We start from the raw sequence: 20,399 nt of genomic DNA on the forward strand, positions 1-20,399 counted from the left end.
ACACTGCCTTATACTTCTGTATGGCCAGAAGCAGAAAAACAGGCCCTCTGAAGGCTTAATTCACATACACCTTAGAAAACAGGCTCTACAAACACTTCCAGCTGCGAAACACTTGAGGTGACTACCTCAAATATTGGCATTTATATTTGGGTTGAAAAATTCCTTGAGTCTGTCCTGAATTTGAAAAGGAAAAAAAATTCACCTAACTTGAGAGGGCATGTATGGGTGAGTAAACATGCTAAGTTGCTTTAATAAATGGATTATTTATGTATGTATGTAACATGTGTTACATATGATCCTGGAGTTACCTTCTGCAGAAATCTTTCCAAGAGGTCATGGTGGTGTGGCCAAGAAGAAAGAGCTCTGGAAGAAGGAGGATATGCAGAGGGGGAACAGGGTAGGAGCACACAGAAGGATGTGCAGGATAAAAGGGCTTCTCTCAAGCAGGTGGCAGGAGACCCAGAGCCTGTAGAGGGTGACTAGGAAAGAAAGGCCATGGAAGTGGACTAGCCACAAATACTAGCCACAGTTAACTGTCACCTGACATCATCATTGCCAAGATGTGTTCCAGAAAGAGCCCATGATCTCCTTCCAGGACGGCCAGAACATCTTCTCCCAAGCTCATCCATGCACTACTCTCCATCAGCCTGAACATAACCACTCAAAGAAATCCTGGGAGTCCAGGTGTCTGCCAGAGAGATGGAAGAGGTAGAAAACCCACAGGCAGGAAAGGGAGATGTGAGCCTTGCCAGGCTAGGCACGAACTCTTTACAACCAATAAGACAGTTCATGCATTTGAAGGCTTTTGTCAGCCCTCCCTCCCTGACCTGTGCTGCCTCCTTGCTCTCCTGGCACATGGATAGCACCTCTTCTACAATGGGCCCACAGTGGAAAGAAAAGGGGAACATGTCGCCAGGACTCTCCTGCCTCCCCACCAAATGACTCAGAGTCAGGGGCAGTCATGACCAAAGGACAGCAGCATCATGAGGGTGGAAGCTCATAAGCCACTCAGTAAGGGGGAGCTACCCTACATCGCCCCAAGGGCGGTCCTGGGGAGATACAGCTGGCAGTAGGTCCTCAGAGAAAGCAGCACAGGAGATGGTCCACTTGGATGTAAGCCTTGTGAGAGAGAGTAAACAACAGGGAAGCCAGGAGAGTGCCATGACAGGAGACTGAGTACCAAAAGCCTGTCTGGGAAGCCACAAAGGACAGTGCTGGGACAGGAAGCACCTGAACAATTATCTAGCACCTCTAGGTTCTCCTTTGCTTCTGTCACGCTGCCAAGTCCCTCATTTTTCACCGCAATACTTCTTCCCAAAAGAGGCACCCACCATCTTTAAGAAGATTAATGTTCAGAATACCTGTCTTGCTCCAACCAAACAAATCCATTTTTGCAGCCAGGTGCATGGGATGGGGAGAAACTGGACACAAATCAGCTAAATCACATTTCTGACCCACTCACGAGCAAACAGTGCCATTCCAGCTGCAGGCAGCACTGAACATTACAGAGATTTCTGGAGTGGGTTGAAGATAACTTCACATCACAAGTGATCAGTGAGCCAACTGGGGAAGCATTTTCCTGCTTGACCAACAAGCTGGCAAAGCCAGCTGGTGGACAAAGAAGAGCCAGTTGGCGAGGAAGAGGTTGACGGCAGTGGAGATGATGCAAAGATGACAGTAATGAGTAAGCAAAGAGAGCAAGACTAGCAGCAGAAGTACAGTCTTGGACTGTGGGAAAGCAGATTTTTGGCCTATTCAAGGATCTGCGTGCAAGGTTCCCATGGCAGACTTCTCTGAATAACCAAGGTGTACAGGGCAACAATCTGATCTTGCAGGACAGCCTCCTCAAACCTCAAAAATGGCCCACTGTGGCATGCAGAAAGTCACAGGGGAATGGCAGAAAGCAAGCTGAATGGACAGGCAACTCCTGCCTCAGCTTAAATGCTGAAACACAAAGAAGGTTGAAGCAGGAGGAGGTTACACAGAAAGAATATGGAGATTGTACACATGCTGAAGAGTTAGAGCAAGCAAAGGATGCCAAGAAAAAACAAGGAATTGGTATACAGGCAAGTAAGGACAAAAGGATGGCTAATATTAGTTTACTTCATTCTCAATTGTGCACAGGACCCAGCAGCTAATGATGCAAAAGACCAATGACTTTTTTGCCTCAGTTTTCCCTAGTTCCTCCTCATGTCTCCCAGTTCTTTGAGCACAGTGTCAGCATCTGGAGGATTGAACTATTACTCACAGCAAAGTTATGGATCAGACAAGCTAAATAGGAGAAGATAGGATGCGTTAGAAGGTGCTAAGGAAGCTCGCCAATACCACTGCAAGGCTACTCCCTATTATCTTCAAAAGAGTAAGTCACTAATCAGAGGATGATTCTGGTGACTGCAGAGGCAGAAAACACATTCCTCTTCAAAACAGGTGAGGATGACAATATGAAGAACCAGAAGCTGGTCAGCCTTGACAAGTTGGCAAGAGTAAGGAGCAAGTCCCCCTGGAAGTCACTGCCAGGAACGCAAAGGACAAAAACAAGCAACTGGTAAATCTACACTGGCTGTTCCAAAGAACAAGTCATACTCGTTTGCAATTTATACCATTTGTACTAAGGGTCTTATCTCTCAAGAAACCAAAGATTCTGATTTCATCTAGCTGCACATACTAGGTTTCTTCAAACATATAGTTGAAATTTTACAATGCTGGACAATCATATGGGATTTTTGGAACATCTATTTTCATTAGAAGAGTAGGCACCTCATTTGTACTCCCCACAGCCCAAAGCAACCTGCCTCAATATAGCTAAAGGCTGTAGAAAAGTCAACTGAATATTTGAGAAGAACCTACTGCAACAGTGTAATATTAGTCAAAGATACCTCTTTGCCTCCACTGAAGTATCAATTCTACAAAACTCACGTGAGCTGAAATAACAGCCTGTCACTCTCCTACACTAATAGCTTCAAGAACTTCTTCAAGAAAGGTGCCAACACCACTTTGTCAGAAACCCCCTCCTGAACTGTGCAGAAGTATTCACTCTTCTGGGGAACTTGCCAGCATGACAGTATTTACTGTATGACTAATATGCATTAATGAAGCACAAATGGACAACTATTTACTTGTGCTAATAACTAAAGCACTTTATTAGAGCTAAGGCCTCCAGCATGAAGGACTGCCAGGTTCCCCCACTTGCCAAAGTTATGTCAAAAAATGGAGCCAGTGTGTAAGACATCAAGAGCTACAGCCAGTGTGTAGTAGAGTCTTAAGTCATTGTTTAACATTCAGCTTGCAAAGGACCAGCATGCTCCAGAACCACTGGCTGTTTCCGAGGGCTTGCCTTTTCATTGTAGAGGCTAGAATTTCAAATATGCACACTGGTTGTACCAGCACACAGGCCAAAGCTATCTTAAAATAGCAGTAAAGCCTGAGAGCTTTGCTGGGAGTTTGTGTTCTACCTTTGATTGCTCACTGTTCTTTCAAAACCAGAAATAAAAACACTGTATCTTAATGCCTCAGATTAAAATATCAATACTATCTAGCATAAAAGGCCATTAATACCAATAATCTGGCCCTTTGTTCATGAAGGATTCCCGAAAGCTGATCAATTTGGTAAAATTCCATCCCGAAAAAGCAAAGTCAGCCATACAAGAACAAAGTCCTTGCTCCATCCCACCTCTCCACGACAGGAACATACCTGCAACACTAGGAATAAGGGATACACCTCGAAAAGAGGCATGGTTTTGTGGGAACCTAGGAATAACTTTTTAGAAAGACCATTTCAGATTACATTACATTAGGAACTGAAAGAAAAATTCTTAGGGGATGGAAAAAGAGCAGGTAAAGACTGTTTTCAGTCATAGCTAGTGCTAGGTGGACTTGATATATTTACCCCTAGGCTTTACCAAGTAAGCGGCACCTTCACTACACCAAGGCCACAGTGAGTTCGGGCTCTCCCTTCTTCTTTGAATCAGCACCTTCAGTTTGGAGTAGAAAGTCTGCAGGTGTAGAAATGGAGATCTCTGAGGCATCACATAAAGTTTGGAAATTGTACCCTCAGTTTCTTTTTAGGAACAGGAAAATTCTCCTCTCAGATCTGATCACATGAACAGCTTGATGCAGAATCACAGGATTTGGGGTGGTAGTTTGGAAGAGTTCTTTCCTCCCTCCAATTTTAACTTAAAAAAAAAATTTAAATAAGTGCTTATGAAATATTGTCCTTCCTTTGATCAAACACATTCTCTTTAGACTATGTAAGGCAAGAAAATACTGGGCATAACTTTGCACAAGGCCTGTATCTAGATACATTTCTTGGAAATACTTAAATATAAGGCAGCATTATATCATTGGTCTTTTCCAAGGATAGAAAAGACCTCTCTGAGCCAACTGGCATGGACAACAACATTAAAAATTATCCAAGCCACAGTGCTTTCTTGAAAACTGACAGCTCCAAATACACAGCAATATTATCTTCCTCTTAAAAAAACAAAATAATCTTCTCCGCTGGTTACTGTTTACTCATATGTAGAGCACAGAACATCTGTAGGAGGAAGGTTCATTAAAAGCACACCCCTCCAAACTATCACTAACATAATTCCAGTTGGCTATAACAAATGCAATTTTAAAAACAATGCTTCCATTCCTTTGTATTTTAGGTTTCTATTGTCTTATATTTATGCAGGTGTTTGAAGTGTGAAGCTGTGTTAGGACTGGTACATCAACTCTATTCTGTTAAACTAGAGCTGTTACCAACATGAAAAAACTCATACCGGTAAGTCTCCAAATAACCAGTTGGTAAACAGCTTGTTAAATATTTACTCATTTGGAAAAGATCCAACTCATTAAAAAATATACAGGAATTTTTTTGGTGCTATAGTCTGCTAAACTGATTGTTACCATTGCTTCAGAAGCTTTGTGAGAGAACAGAAAATAGTCTGTTCTTATCAATGTGGGTATTTTTTCAGTCTGAAATTATCATATTAAAAGTTGCATAGAAGTCAGAACCTAAAGAGACCCACTGCTTTTGATTTTCACAGTATCACTGAATGATTGGGGTTGGAAGAGATCTCTGGCTGTCACCTGCTCCAATCCCCTGCTCAGGGCCACCTACAGCCAGTTGCCTGAGACTCTGTGTGGATGGCTTTGGACTACCCCCAAGGGTGGAGATTTCACCACCTCTCCTAGGCAACCTCTGCCAGTGCTCAGTCACCCTCACAGTGAAAGAGCGCTACCCAATATTTAGAGGGAATCTCCTGTGTTTCAGATTGTGTCCATTGGCTCTGGTCACCAGGGAAAAGAGCCTGGGCTCCATTCTCTTTGCAACATTTCAGGTATTTATATATTTATATATATTCCTAACATCCCATCCCCTCTCAGCTTTCTCTCAAGTATAAAAGTAGCAAACTGTAGGCTTAAACATGTATGAAAACCAGAGGTAAACCAAGAGACTGTTTGCATTTAACAACAGGTTCAGTCTAGTGTTTAAGCATGAAATCATTAACAGGAAGATGCAAAATTAAACTTCTTTACTTTATTTCTTCACTTGATTTGCAACATCTGTGTTGTTTACTAACCAGTGTTAGTAGTAATGCAAGTAGCAAATAATATGATTGACAACTAGAGTGCTTTGAGTCTTTTTTCTTGATGGGTTGAAAAAATTCATATAATTGAAAAATGTGGACTGAGCCACTTGAAATTTCTTGCTCACATTCACCTTCGAAAAAAGACTTCATGTTTTGCCAACCAACTTCTATAAATTAGAATACAAAAGCAGAAGTGCAAAAAGGTACATGCCTGCGATTGGAAATGTAGAAAGGTAAACTGGTACAGCAAAAAACAAAAAACAAAATTGATGAGCATTTCTTGTAAGAAGGGAAACTGTAATCAATTGCATATAAGCTTAGTGTAAGATACAAATTTCTTTGATGTTATTTTGCTTCATTTAAGTATTCTGATGATACACCATAGTGCTGGCAAGTACACTTCCAGTGGCATCTTTAGGAAGTAAGCCCCACACTTTTATTTCAATGTTAATGAAAACAACTTGCTTTGGGACAATTTTTTAAACAGATTTTTTTCCAGGAAAAATAGAGGCTAGAAATCTAGCTTCAGTTGGTCTTCAATGAAAACTAACAAGCAGCATCAACTCTATCTGTAAAAAACATTTGCAGTCTCCACTCAGGGAGACAGATTTCATAACTTCATATTGGAGGCAACATGTCTTGTAAAAACATTCACTAATGTTCACGCTGCTTTGTGCTTTGTGTCTGCTCCAGTCCGTCAACCCTCTACACCACATACATGTAAACTGTTAAAACAAGAGTATCGTCAATAAAAGATCCGTTGACTGACACCATATTTCACAAATCTGATGACTTTCTGCATTGGCAGTAGCAACATTTCAGCTTTTCTTTATGCAATATGTAGAAGAATGATGCAATGTAATAATGCATCTGGTGGTTTTTCACTCAGCTACGCCCAAGGACTTTGAAAGCCTGCTTGTGCACTCCGGTCCTTCCATACTGTCCTCTTAGCATGAAAAACCCAAACCCTGGGACTAATTTTATGCAAGCAGAATCCTTGTACATTTAAGCCTTACAAGAGTAAATTAAGCTACTGTTTATTTTGAATCTTGAAAATCATGTATTGGGTTTGCATGTGAAGGCTTTGGAAGTGGGGGGAGGAACAGGGGTGGCTTCTGTGAGGAAAAAAAAAATCACCTCTGTTCAATTATGTCCTGGTTCTGACCAAGACTGGGTTAATTTTTGTAGTAGCTGGGAGGCAGCATGGCGAGGACACTGAAGTTATTCTATGCCACCTCACCTTATTGCCAGGGGTGGAAAAAAAGGGGAGTCTGAGGAGAAGGGGTTCCTTCCTGATGAGCAAGCCTGGTACTAGTCAGGTTCCAGGAGCATTTTGCGTGTGAAATCACTCTCTAAGAAATACTTTTGTTGTCAATATTGTTGCTGTTACTGTTCCTTTTCTTATCTCATAGCTGTTTGCAGTACATTGTTCTTATTTTAATCTGTTATCTTTGCCTTTGTGCCTAAAATTCTCCTCTCTGGTCACCCCCAAGTGACCTAGGGACAGTGGGGTTTGGAGAGGCTCAGTGGGAGAACTAAATCAGGGAGCATCATTCCTAAACCACGACAAATAGCAGATGAAGAGAGGAGTGGGAATATGTGAGAGAAATAGCTCTGCAGAAACCAGGGTCGGTGAAGGAGAGGGAGGAGGTGCTCCAGGAGCTGGAGGTGAGATTCTCCTGCAGCACATGGTGATGACCATGGTGAAGCAGCTGTGTCCCTGCAGGGACCATGGAGTCCCACAGAGATCCACCTGCAGCCCATCCAGGGCTCTATGCCGGAGCATGTAGATACAAAAATGAGGCTGTGACACTGTGGGAAGCCCACACTGGAGCAGGCTCCTGGTGGGACCTGTGCACCCACGGAGAGAGGAGCTCACACTGGAGCAGGTTTGCTGGCCCTGTTTCTGCCTTGTAACCCTCCCAAGGCACAGCTGCCTGTTCCAGAAGGACTTCACCCCGTGGGAGGGACTATGCTCATGTGGGAAGGACCCACACTGGACAAGTTCATGGAGATCTGTCTCCCTGGGAAGGGGCCATGCTGGAGCAAAGGAAGAGTATGAGGAGTCCTCCCCCTGAGGAGGAAAGATCGTCAGAGACAACTGACGGCAATCTCCATTCCCCATTCCCCGGCATCACTGGAGGGGAGGAGAGGGAGCAAATCGGGAGTGAAGTTGAAACTGGGAAGAAGGACAGAGTTGGGGGAATCTGGTTTTAAGATTTAGCTTTCTCATTACCCTATTCTGATTTGATTGGTAATAAATCAAACTAATTTCCCCTAGTAAAGTCTGTTTTGCCTGTGACGGTACCTGGTGAGCGCTTCTCCCTGCCTTTATCTCATCCCATAAGCCTTTTATGATATTTTCTCCCCCCGCTCAGCTGAGGAGAGGAGTGACCAGCACCACCTTGGCCTGGCATCTTTCTTACCACAACTGGCAAGAAACATCTCCAAAGAATCGAAGAAAAAGCAACTTCCATCTTCTCCCTACTTTGTGGCCAAGTGCTTGTAGTCCATTTTGTACCAAGTTACAAGTCCTTTCTCAAATAAGAATTCAGCTCACTAAAACCAAAATATATTACTTATTATTGAAGTCATACCTGCATCTTGGTCATGAGAAAACAAACAGAAGGCAGAAAGTGGAAGATAAACAGAACATTCCCAGATGCCCAAAATTTTATCTTTATAAACCGAGAAAAACACCCCATCTTTTTGTTATTTATGTCACTGAGACTTGTACAATTAATGCAAAGGGTTAAAGAACTAAATATTCCCCAAGAGTTCAAGTCACTGCACATAAATACTGTTGTGACTACAGATTGCAAAAGAAGGGAAACACAGTAAATCATCCCGTTTTTTCTGAGAAATTCTGGGACTATGTTCTGAATTTCCAGGAACAGAAGACAAACACTGCCAATTCTCACTGCCGGATTTTTATTGACGAGTTCAAGAATTTGGAAATGACTCCTGAAAGCCACTGAAAGATAGTATTGATTTTTTTTTTTTTTTTTTTTTTTTTTTTTACAGACCTAGAGATTGTTTCTAGGAGAATGCACTCAGTGTGACCGGTTCATGTGCTAACTCCTGAGAAATTTAAAGAAAAAGAAGAAAAAGACTCTTAAACAAGACCTGAAAGATTCTGAAAGAAGCAAACCTAGCAAACAAAGAACTCAGTAACAAAGTCAGAGATCTATACTTTGCCCATCTCTCCAAAAACATAAAAAACCTGAGAAAAGGTGGACTGGCAGCAAGACATCCTAAAGCACATTCTGTAGTGCATACTCACTTATCCAGGTTCTCATTTTTCTTGCCTTGAATATAATCCCAACCTCCAATGTGTCAATTTATTCTAATACTGAATTTACAGCATTAAGGTCCCAACCTTGGGATCTCTGGAGCAGTGGCCTTCATAGCCTTTCATTCATATTAAGTAAGAAAATGTGCTGAAAAAAGAGAATACTTCTTTACACTCTAATCTAGAGCAAATTTAGTTTAACCTTCTTTCAGCCCTTTACCAACAAAATGCTTTCACTGCAGCCAAATTTGAAAGACAAGTTGATGAAAGCTCCTAAGTCAGATTTAGTAGGGGTGGAAAAACAGATGTTCAGGGTTTTTTTAATGCAAACTTCAGTTCTGACAGAAGGCACAGTAGTTGTGAATGGGCTTCCACAGTTAGTCTTCAAACTGGTTATAAGCACTTAGGGTAGTTAATACACAGTAAGCTTAGACCAAAAATAACTGAGTGGCTTTCCCACCATCTTAAGTCACCCCATGTTGCTCTGACACTTCCAGTCTGCTGACTGCCCCAGACTAAAGCAGGTTATCTACCAGGTTCGTCAGAGCAAGGGAAGTACCAATGAAAATTCACATTCTTACTTCCTATGAACCACTAAAGGCACTATTTTCACAGGAAAGATTGACACTTGCAGCCCAAAAACGACTGCCTAGAATGTCAAGTTTCTCTTACATAGCTCTCCTTTCCCTCAGCTTTGCATCATGACTCAAATGATGCTCCAAATTTATTGGAATTGGAAGCATAATTTCACAGTGCATCCAAATTATGAAGTCCAGGCACATCTATTCACATATTCCTTTAAAATCATAGATCCAAGTATAGTAACAGGTTTTCAGAACATTCAATTTCTCAAAGTCCAGTCTATTTTTATAGCTGCAAAAGAAGCTATAAAAGAACTCTTATGTTTTTTCCTGTTATCCAGAGAAGCATTCAGGTACATTCAGCTGACAACTCAGCATATACTAACATTAGACTTTTAACTAATTTGAGGTTTCCTGTTGGGGAAGAAAAAATTGTAAGCTGACATATTACACAACATGTATAAATCCTAAAGAGATTTTTTGGAAATTTTGTTGTTGTTTTGGTCTGGTTTTTTGCTTGTCTTCCAAATGAGTAGCATGACTGTAGTAATCACTACTAGCAATGTCTCTCTTGGGACAGAGGGAAAAGGTTTTAATGTCACATGACACTGTTTAATTATTTGTGTATCTACAGGGTCCAAAATCATAACTGAATCCTCTGTGTGGTAATCATATTATGAAAACAGATGATAAAAAGTGCAAAGAAAAGATTATATCCAAACTAGCAATTTGCAGTTTCATAGAAAATACAAAGCAAGCATTATGCCAATTAAAACTGCCCAGGGGAAAAAAGAGAACTTTCACATGCATTTTTGTCAAGTATCTTTGAATTTAGCTGAGGGTTTTTTAAAATATACTCTTTGTAATATGCCATATTGGCTGCTTAGATACAGCACAATGACTCAAAAAGCATAGGATCTAACCAAGTGTAAAAATCTCTGCCTTTGTTCCTACAAATATAGCATTCAGCAAACTGATACATTTTGATGCAAGGCACTTCGCTGGTATTGTAGCTTGCCACCTTTTCTTTGCCTTCTCCCAAATAGGAAATGGCTATTTTTAAGGCAAATTTCAAATCTTAATCCATATATATTAATAACCCAATTTTTTTCAGCAGCAGAACTTGAATACAGGATGGTAACAGAGGCTCTGTTTCCAAATGTTAGCAAAACCCAGAGAATTGCCAGACAGCTATTAGCAGTTTGATGAAAAGTTTGAATGCACCACCAATCACCGGCACACAGCAATATGATGCTACAAGCTGACACGAACATGCAGTTTCACAACTTACTATCCGATAAGGAAGATGTAAAAAGGAGTCTGGGCAGCCAGCTAAAGCCATTTGTTCCTTCAAATTTTCTTCAAATTACATCTACTGCTTCCCAGGACCTGCAGAGTACAAACAAACTGTCAGAAACCATACTGAAGACATTTCATCAACTTATTATTGAAAACAGTTGGAGGAGGAAGACCAAGAAGATCAAGATGAGGTGATGAGGATTTGCATCAACTTGAAGCAGAAACTGTGCACATTTGCTGCCTGTAGCCTAGCAAACACGTTCAATTTGGTATTTCATTTCAAAGCCCAACATAACTATTCTCAGGACATGTGGCTTCTACTTTATTCCCACTGTTCAGGCAAAAATGAAAGCCTCCCTTCACAGCAAAACCCTAGCCATTTGAAAACTGGCTCTCACCACCTGAGGCTATGTTTTCAATTGTGGAAAGAAAACACTGAAATCTGCGAGTTAATTAAGATGACTGTCACTTATCACAGCATCATTTGAGTTGGAAAAGACCCACAAGATCACCAAGATCATTATGCAGCATTAGCCTTCAATGCCTGGCTACACAACTTCTAACCTTTACCCTTTCCTGCCTGCCTTTTCTCTCATGGTTTTATTCTCACACAATATATCAGTGTCACATACAAATTAATTCAAGTCGTGCACTTGCTCTTCTGAGTGATTATTAGCAGCAACTTTGCAAGGTGAGTTGTGTTTCTTTAAAGCATCAACTTTGTGATCAGATAGAGCTTGAAAAGAAATCTGCAAACATTTAGAGGAACATATGGCTAAAGAACTAAAAATAAAAAGGCAAGACAATGTCAAGAAAGTTATTATAACTGCCTCCTAAAGGAAACAAAAATAAACCACAATAAATAAATAAAGCACTATTTTCTGCTCCAGCATTTCTTCCAACCAGTGGTGAAGACATCCCTGCAGTGTAAGACAAGTGATACCACCTCCAAGTAGATGAAAAAAGCATGACTGGGGGAAGAGAAAGCAGGCTGCAAAGCACAGTCAGAACTTTTACTTCTACCACAAGCGAGCTCCTGTGTTGTGTCTCCCGTTCACTATTAATTATTGATTATGTACTCAAAACAAAAGCCCAAGTTTTAAACAGGCTACCCACTGCTCTCTGGTAAGCATGAACTATCATCAAACCAAAGCTGCCACCAAAATTTATGGGACAGTTAAGTCAGGGACAAGGGTTAAAAAACATCTTGGACAAAGTGTTCCCAGAGGACTTCCAGCCTATGGTCCACAAACCATGCGCTCATCAAGGAAGCTTTATTTTACCTGGTCCCAGGATGAGTTTGGCTGAGGTATGGTAGCCTCCTCCTCTATCAGTAAAGCAGGCAAACTCCTGGGAACTTTCCAGGAAGTAGTTACTGGGCTTCTGCTGTTTTCTGTGATCAATTCATACAGCCAATTACCTCAGGAGGAAACTGGTTTTGGCAACAGCAAGTCTGAAAATCCATTTAACCAAATATGCATAAATCCAGTTGTTCATTCTAGGTAAGTAAATGGAAAAAAAAATTAAACCCAAAATCTTACAGGATCCAAAGTGGGGTAGGCAACACCAAACATCTAACTGTAGGCACGTTAGTCAACTTGCACTATTGCTAAACATATAAACAGTGGTCTACAGCTATCTAACTACTTCTCCACACCTAAAAGTTTGCAGTCAGTTTTTAAGATTGATCTGAAGATTCCACCTTAATCACCCAGTTTGTTCCGGGAGAATTAAGCACAGATTTAAGAAAAGCTCTTTAAAACCTTTTCACTTGGGGGAGTAGCATTTTCTTTTCTTTTTTGTAAGCACATCTACAGAGAAATTAAGCAAGCCACTGGAGTAGCTGTTATGAAGTTGGTAAAATGCTTTAAGAATAAAGAGAACTGTATTATTGGCCTCTAAACCCACCAAGACTAAAGTTTACATAAAGGGAATAAGGGAAAAGAATTGAGCTTTACACGGCAACAGTTTTGTTTATTACCACCTCAGTATTTAGCCATCAAGAAAAGGCACAACTGCTGCAAATTTAATGGTAGGTTATTTAGGACTGAGTATCAACACACCGGGCTTTTGATGTTTCAGCAAAAGGCTCCAATTCACTTACAGCAAGATAGATTAAATATGTTCCTAAACAATACCAGACCAATTTGTCTACTCTAGGGTGTGCTGCAGTTTACGCCACAGCCCCATTACACCAATGGAAGATCATAAATTACCTCAAACAATAGTTGGAGTCAAGACTGCATAATTTATCAAGAACCATTTGCTTCACTGCTACATTCTTGAGTATTCATTTGTTAACACTGCAGAAACAGAGGAAAGCAATAATCTCTAGATGATATCATTCCTGGTCAGTCACATATTAACACTGATTTAAGATCTCATCTCTTTTGTCTGTCTAAAAACAGTTTATCACCCTAGTCCTACCCCAGGAATACAAAAAGCCTTTGCTCACCTTTGGTCTAAGGTCCTTTGTGCCACACCAACAAGTAATAAATTTCATAGGGACAGAACTCTACACCAATTCACATGTTCAGTAGATAAATATTAGGACTTAAAAAGAAAAAATAGATCAATTTTTCCTGTGCTGTTGTCTTTAAATATGATTTTTAGCATGTCACTTCTCTTCAGAGACTGTAGCTGCATACAGATATACATGTTCTTGCCACACAATTTACACAGCACAAATCGCAAAGTAGTATTCAAGTGCCAAGTTACTGCCCTTCTCCTAAAATGCCTTACATGGGGGAGGGAAATTCCAAAGGATTGTAAACAGACAACCAGCTATGTAGTCGATCACGGTTACAAAACTCGGGACGTTCAGCTGAGAGAATAACTGTCATGCAACATTGAGCGAGACAGCCTGTGCACATTCGGAACCAAGCGATTTCATCTGCTTTTATTGGCTTCAGAGCTCTGCCTTGGACAGAGGCCCTGAAAGGACAGTCATGATAAACCAAGTTTCAAAGGTCATGAGACTAATTTTTGGTATGACATTCTCTAGAATAAAGAATGGACTACTGTAAGGCACAGCTTTGATGTCTCAGTCTCTAAAAAGTGTTAAATGAACTCACACCATCCAAAAGATTGCGATCAATCCTGCATGGAAAACACTGCAGGTATGCACCCTGGAGACTGTCACTGCTCTGAATGGGTTGTTTAAGTCACAATCAAATTATTTAACTAACCAGCAGATTAAGTTGTTGGTTAACTGCAAATTCTGCCCATTGCCAGGTATGTTTTTCTGATTTATCTCTTGTTCTCTGCACATTCCCAGCAGAGGAAACAGTATCTCGCCCAGCACTCTGGAAGCAGACACAGCCTACGCACCTACGGATACTGTGGTAGGAAAATGGCAGGGGTATGGTCACTCTGCCAATTCAGGAAGTTTTCCAGGTTCTACATGTGCCATCTGTCAAAGTCTTTAAATTCCAGAGAAAAATAATTTTTAAAACGCAATTGCTTGCAGATTAGTTAGGAACAGGAGGAAGGAAAAAAAAAAAAAAAAAAGGATTTTAACCTGGCAGAGTTGCAAGACAAGCTCCAGAGCTCTTGAAAACTGGATTTATGCTCTTTTATGAAAGGTGACTTAACAAATTTGTTGAATGCTATACCCTTTTAAGTATTTCAACATTTTTCTTCATAATGTTCTGCTTTCTACAACTGAACTACTGTGAAAGAGGGAAGGTGAGCAAGCTTCAACATAGCCTTAATTTTGACCTGAAGACCTTTATCTAAGATCTCAGGTTTTACATACAAGTTAGAAATCTTTCCCTCATTTTTATGTATGCCTTTTATTCTCTCAGACACTAAGTATCACTATTCCATTTCTCCCCACAATGCAGAATGAGGCTTAGCAGACCAAACCTGGATTTTCCTAAGAAACTAGAACAAAGTCTTAAAACTGAATCAATCCAATATTCTCCCCTAAGTTTCCTTCAGGACTGTGTGGGTTAAGTCTACTGGTCTTAAAATTTAACATCTTGAAGACCCAGGGAGAAAAACACCCTCTCCTCAGCCTACACAAGGAGCAGTCTCCAAGACTTCAACTGTTCTCCTGGCCGTAGGCTCCCCACTACTTCATATCATCTAGGAAAGTGTTCTGGTTTTTTCTGCAAACATGTACATATATATATATATATATATGTATGTATGTATGTATCTGTATCACTGAAACAGGTTTACAAGACGCAGCAGTTACATGGACACACCGAGCAACCCTCTGCAACACAGGCATGAGTACCCATACTCCGACACTTCCTTACCAGTCTACTCCTATTGCCATAGTTACAATGGAAATAAAGTTGGATACAAGCAGCATGAGGCATGCCAATGAATTTTCTGTAGTTGAAAGACCTGACAGCTAGCAATGTCCCCAGCTGCACTGAAACTGCGGGACCCAGATGTGCTTTTGCATGCAAGACCCACACAGCTTCTCACAAAAATGAAGCCTGAATGACTATGTGGGCTGAAAAAGTGCCATCAGATTCCTTAGCTGGCTGGACCAAGAAGACTAAAGCATCCTTGGCAGCTCACAAGTTTGCCATCAGGTTTCACCATAGCTTCAGCAATCAGTACACGCAAGGATTTGTAAAGCATCTTGCCCTCTTTTAGACATAGCTTCAGGTGGAGACTGTGTCAATTTGCAACACTGAGAACGCCCTTCTCCCTCCCCAAGGGATCACTTAGCAAGCAGGTCTGGATTCATCACCTCAAACGTGTTACTGACCACGTTCTTCGCTTACTCAATTCAAACACACACTTGCTTCTCTCCCCAGCTCTGAATGTCTCTCCTCACACCCTAAGTCTTCATTTTGCCCATGCTGAAAAACAATACTCGGCCACTTTCCCTTCAAACAAGTTTTTTCTTCCGAAACATCTCCCCAAACACTCCGGAATGGAATCACCCTGCAACCACAAAAGACTTAATGACATGATCGTCAACACCCTGATGGCCTACTGAGATTAGCAGCAGGCAATATTTAAGAATAGCTGCAGCTTTCCCAATTTCTCCCCATTTCCCTTGCACGAGTTGGTATCTTCACATGCATTTTGTTACACATATGTACCCAAAAGGCATTTGCAAGTCTATGATATGGAGCAAATGCCTAACTAGAGGAATACTTTGAACATCTTTGAAAACAAAGCATTGTTCTAGCTAAAATTTCAAGGGAGTGTTGCGCACTAAAATGAAAAGCACTGTTCAAAATATAAATCATCAATCAAAAGCACTTCAGTTACGTCCAAACACTCCCACGAAACCCTACTAAAAAATCTGGTCTTATAAAAAAAGGGAATATAATTCTCTTTTGCCATTCTTAATTGCAAAGCTGTTAGTCTAAATATTACACCTTGTAAAGGAAGCCATTTGCCATAGTACTTTTGCCAGAAAGTGAAGAATCTTGGCAACGGCAATACAGGCTTTTGAAAGCCAAAACAGATACATACTTCAGAAGAAGCACAGAAGAGCTGATGCCATCCCACTTCGAGCCTTGCCAAATAAAATTAAATAAAATCTATGCAGTTCAGCATTTTTTGGTTTCCTGAATTGGCCTAAAATTTTGAAAGGGCTCAAGACTCATAGCCCATGAATTCATGTTCACCTCCTGACAGAACAGTTTCACTGACAGCAAAGATAAAGTCCTGGGAGAAAAACAGTATTTAGCCCAACAACACCAACAAAAAATCAACCAACCAACAAAAAAAAAAACGAACCACCAACCAGAACAAGCCACCAAACAAAATCAAAAAACCGAACAACAAATCCCAAACCTATAACAAACTTCAGAAATACTTACAAAACTCTGCAGTTTACTGTTTTCCTTGATCACTGAAAATCCTCTTCTGTCTCCTAATAGCTTCAAATCCATAGCTTTGAAGCAGGAACTTTGGCAACTAAACAGACTTTTACCCAAGTCTAAGTGAAATGTTAATTAGACAGAAACTGAAATAAAAAACTACATCATATAGAGGAGACAAAACCCATCAGCAAGCCATATGCAGAGGTAGAGCAGGTACAAGGATGCATGACTGGGACATGAGATGCACAGGGAGGCAGCCGAAAGTTAACTTCATCTGACAATGCCATGACTAATGGTCTCTAATTTTGCATATACAGTTCCTCACTACATCCTTTGCCTCCAGAGAACTGAAAAAACACTGTCTCTATTCACTGTGTTGTCACTGTCTTGCCTTTCTTCCCCACTCCAATCTAGTCACATTTCTCATAAAACAGAATCCAAAATTTTATAATTTTGGGAAGCAGTCTAAATAATTATTTCCTTGTGTTATTTTAAGCTTTTATTATCCAACCTGAAGACTTAGAGTGAAGTTATACAACAGTCAAGATGATTTAATAGCTTGTTACTGCCAAGAACAGGACAGACATCCCACTCTCTTCATCAGCCCTTGTTCTGCCTTCTTCCCCCACTTCCTCCCAGAAGCTTCATGGCACCCCCTCCTTCTCCCCCTTTTGTGTCATGTATGGTCCTTAATGAGTTCAGCTTGTGTTAATTAACGCATTTGTTTTGCTGGGTTAGTGTTCTGCTAAGGAAGCAAATGCAATAAACTTAGATCTGACAGGCAGTTCAGCTGGCACAATGTGAACGGCAGGAGACCATGAGCAAGAAGGGAAGGAAACAGGATCACCCCTCTCTAGTGGCAGTAAACTATTACATTGGCCAAGGCAACCTGTGAACTTCCATTTTCTTTGTTTACTGCCATTAGGAGCTGGCAAACCTTTCCTACTGCACATCCGTGAGAATTACTGCATTCCAGGCATCTCACAGAAGTTAAACATTTGGATAGATCTCTAAATAAAATATGAAGTTTTTCTCACAGGCACGTTCACCTTGTGGCCCCAACTCAGCTGAAGTCTGCTTTTGTTGCCTACTTACCCAAACATTGCTTTTTGCATTCAACACTCTAATGAGCCTTTGTGTTTCCAACCTGCAACTGGTGTGAATGGTCCTGCCCCCTGCTCTGCAGTGGGATTTGAAAGCCAAGGGCTCTAGACCCCCCAGCCCAGAGACTAAACTACACACAAGACATTTTTCTAAACAATTTGAAGTGAGTTCATCAGCCTCGCACAGTGCTTTTTTTTTAAGAAAGTCAGATCATTACAGATTCTGTCTGAAACCATAGTTTAATCTACATGCCTATCCATAAACATCCATTGGAAAATCTACCAGACTCAACTAGCCTTTACTAAGGTGATAAGATGGTAGCATGCACTCCTCAGCTCTTACTTTTACAGACTCCTGACAAAAGTTAGGAGAGATAATAGTTGAAATACATATACAATGGTTTGATAGAGAGACTTTTAAATTCATAGAGTAGCAATCTGCAGCAAGGATGCCCTGTTCCCAGGTTATGTTCCCTTATTTCTCTACAACACTCCTTCATTTTGGAGAATATTCCAAAGCAGGCAGAAACCTTTTTTCCTCTCCTGTCTGATGCAAAAGACATAGATATTGAAAAATAAAAAGAAAAACAAAGAACAAAAGGCAATCTCCGATCACATGACCTACTGATCAGTTTTTCAAGCATTTTAAGCCATTTCATTTCATCCAAATGATGCATTCATCAATCATTACAATTCTTCACAGCCTATTTTTCTTTACTTGGATCTTTATGCAGGGGACTCTGTAGCTTGAAGAAGAACTTGCTAGTTTTTGTTGCACCATACTGGCTACAGAGGGCTGACCATAAGGCTGACTTCAAAACCAACACTCACACTTGTGCACAGAAGCTACAAGCACATATTTATCAATAACATTCACATCCCTCCTTAGGGTCTCTCCTGCTCTCCAGGGTTTTCAGGTGGGTTAAAATTCTTTTCCTGGATTTAAAACTTCATTATTGTGGACCAATGACATCAGACATTAGGGTTTTTACTTAGACAATTTACAGGGTTTAATACTGATAGTTAACACAGTAATTGTACATGTATCACTGTTCCCTTGGTACAAGATTTTTTTTTTGGAAGAGTTATTAACTAGGATTATCAGAAGCTTTTATTTAGACATCAAGTCCATGTTTTTGAAGAAAATCAATTGACAGAGGCTTCTACAGTTATCTATGATTTATGTTCATGAATAAGCACTGGTTTATTTAAATAGTCTCATCCCATATAAATGGTTGAAGCTAGAAGGCAAGTTTAGACATTTCAATTCAAACTGCAAGCTACTCACTGAGATGGTATCTTTCTGAGATACCATAAGAGGTACACTTAAGTCAGCAGGTTATTCTCAGTATACCTCATTTGTATGGTTGGAACACTCAAAAAAAGACTTTCTGCTCAGCCTCTAAAAAAAAAAATCACATTCTGTGAGCAGAAATGCATTCCCCAGCCATCAACAGCATGTTAATTCACCCTCCAAATAATTTCATGGTAACTATTCCCAAACATGATTTATTCTAAAGAATTCAACTGTTGAAACAATTCTGACAAAGACACCGTAGTAAGTAACAGTAGCAAGTAGCAAAAATAAAAAAGCAAGCCCCTTTTAACTCTCATGCACAGCAGGGTAAGGGTTACCACAGAATGACTTTTAAGTGATAACAGAGCCAGGAGAGCCCAGGACTACACCAACCCCAAGCAAGCAGGCAATGACCAACTCTGCTGCTAGTTGCAAAGAGAGCAAGGAGGCAACTCCAACAAATACTGTGCTGGCCCTTGAGATGAACAGAAAGTCCTGTCTCTTCAAGAGGGCTACAATAAAAAAGTGCAAGGGATAACACACAAATTAAAGCAATGCATACACCCTTGATTGACTGGAACATAAAAAAACTGTACCCAGTTTGGAGACTGCACTCATTCACTCCCATGCAATGAAGCAAAGCAGGGCAAAGCTCGCTCAGCTGCAAAAAACCTGCTTTTTGAGATACTGATGTCACAGATACCCCACGTGTACTTTAACGCTGCCTCACTAACGAATCACAGCAATCTCTTCTTAGAGCAAAGAGACCATTTTGTAATCTCAAATGCATTTCCTGGCATTATGCAACACACAAGCTTCAAATCCACGGGTGGCTTATGGTTAGCAGCAGGCAATCAGTGCCAGCTTTCAGAACACAACTAAAATGTTACTGGTGCTCTATTCTTGAATACAGGCTAAGAATTTCTATAAATAAATAAATAAAGGATATCAGCAATGCAAAAGTCTTTCTTACCCTCTTATGTCTTTTAGCCCTTGAAAAACAGTTTCAAGCTGACATCTCAAAAGCAAGTATGCTGACCTACTTGCAAATATACCACCCTGGGACAAACAGGGCATAGCTTTTTCAAATAAGTGTAAACAAAACAGAAAACAAACCTACATAACAGGTTAATATTTTGTAGAAGGGCTAATGTTCAACAAAGCTGAAATCTGGCCAACTGATCACATGTTTCATGTGCATTACTGAACACTTATTTATTGCTATTAACCTGTACCTGCAGAGACGAAGGAAGAGAATACTCTTGCTTTGATTCTGAAGGTCACGAGGTGACCAAAATCCCAACTTAATGAAGGCTGTGGTGAGGTTGCAAGTGTCACAGCTTCCACCAACCCTTTCAAAACGCAGTGTTGGAAAGCACAGGGAAGAAAACTGAAGTAATACCACCCAGGCTTCATAGACTATGTCAACTTAATTAGAATGGTATTTTGG

General features: G+C 40.6%; 1 protein-coding gene across 2 annotated transcripts in view; it reads right to left on the minus strand.

Moving 5' to 3' along the window:
* The window catches only part of GRB10 (growth factor receptor bound protein 10), a 144,842-nt gene that overhangs the window by 97,756 nt on the left and 26,687 nt on the right, over positions 1 to 20,399 (minus strand). For both annotated transcript variants that reach the window (XM_048312624.1, XM_048312634.1), the window contains exon 2: positions 10,741 to 10,838. In XM_048312624.1, coding sequence (XP_048168581.1) covers positions 10,741 to 10,791 — 51 coding nt within the window. In that variant the 5' untranslated portion in view covers positions 10,792 to 10,838. The remainder of the gene's footprint in view (positions 1 to 10,740; positions 10,839 to 20,399) is intronic.

Source organism: Corvus hawaiiensis, chromosome 1 (genome assembly GCF_020740725.1).
Source record: "Corvus hawaiiensis isolate bCorHaw1 chromosome 1, bCorHaw1.pri.cur, whole genome shotgun sequence".
In the NCBI taxonomy this organism is placed as follows: domain Eukaryota; kingdom Metazoa; phylum Chordata; class Aves; order Passeriformes; family Corvidae; genus Corvus; species Corvus hawaiiensis.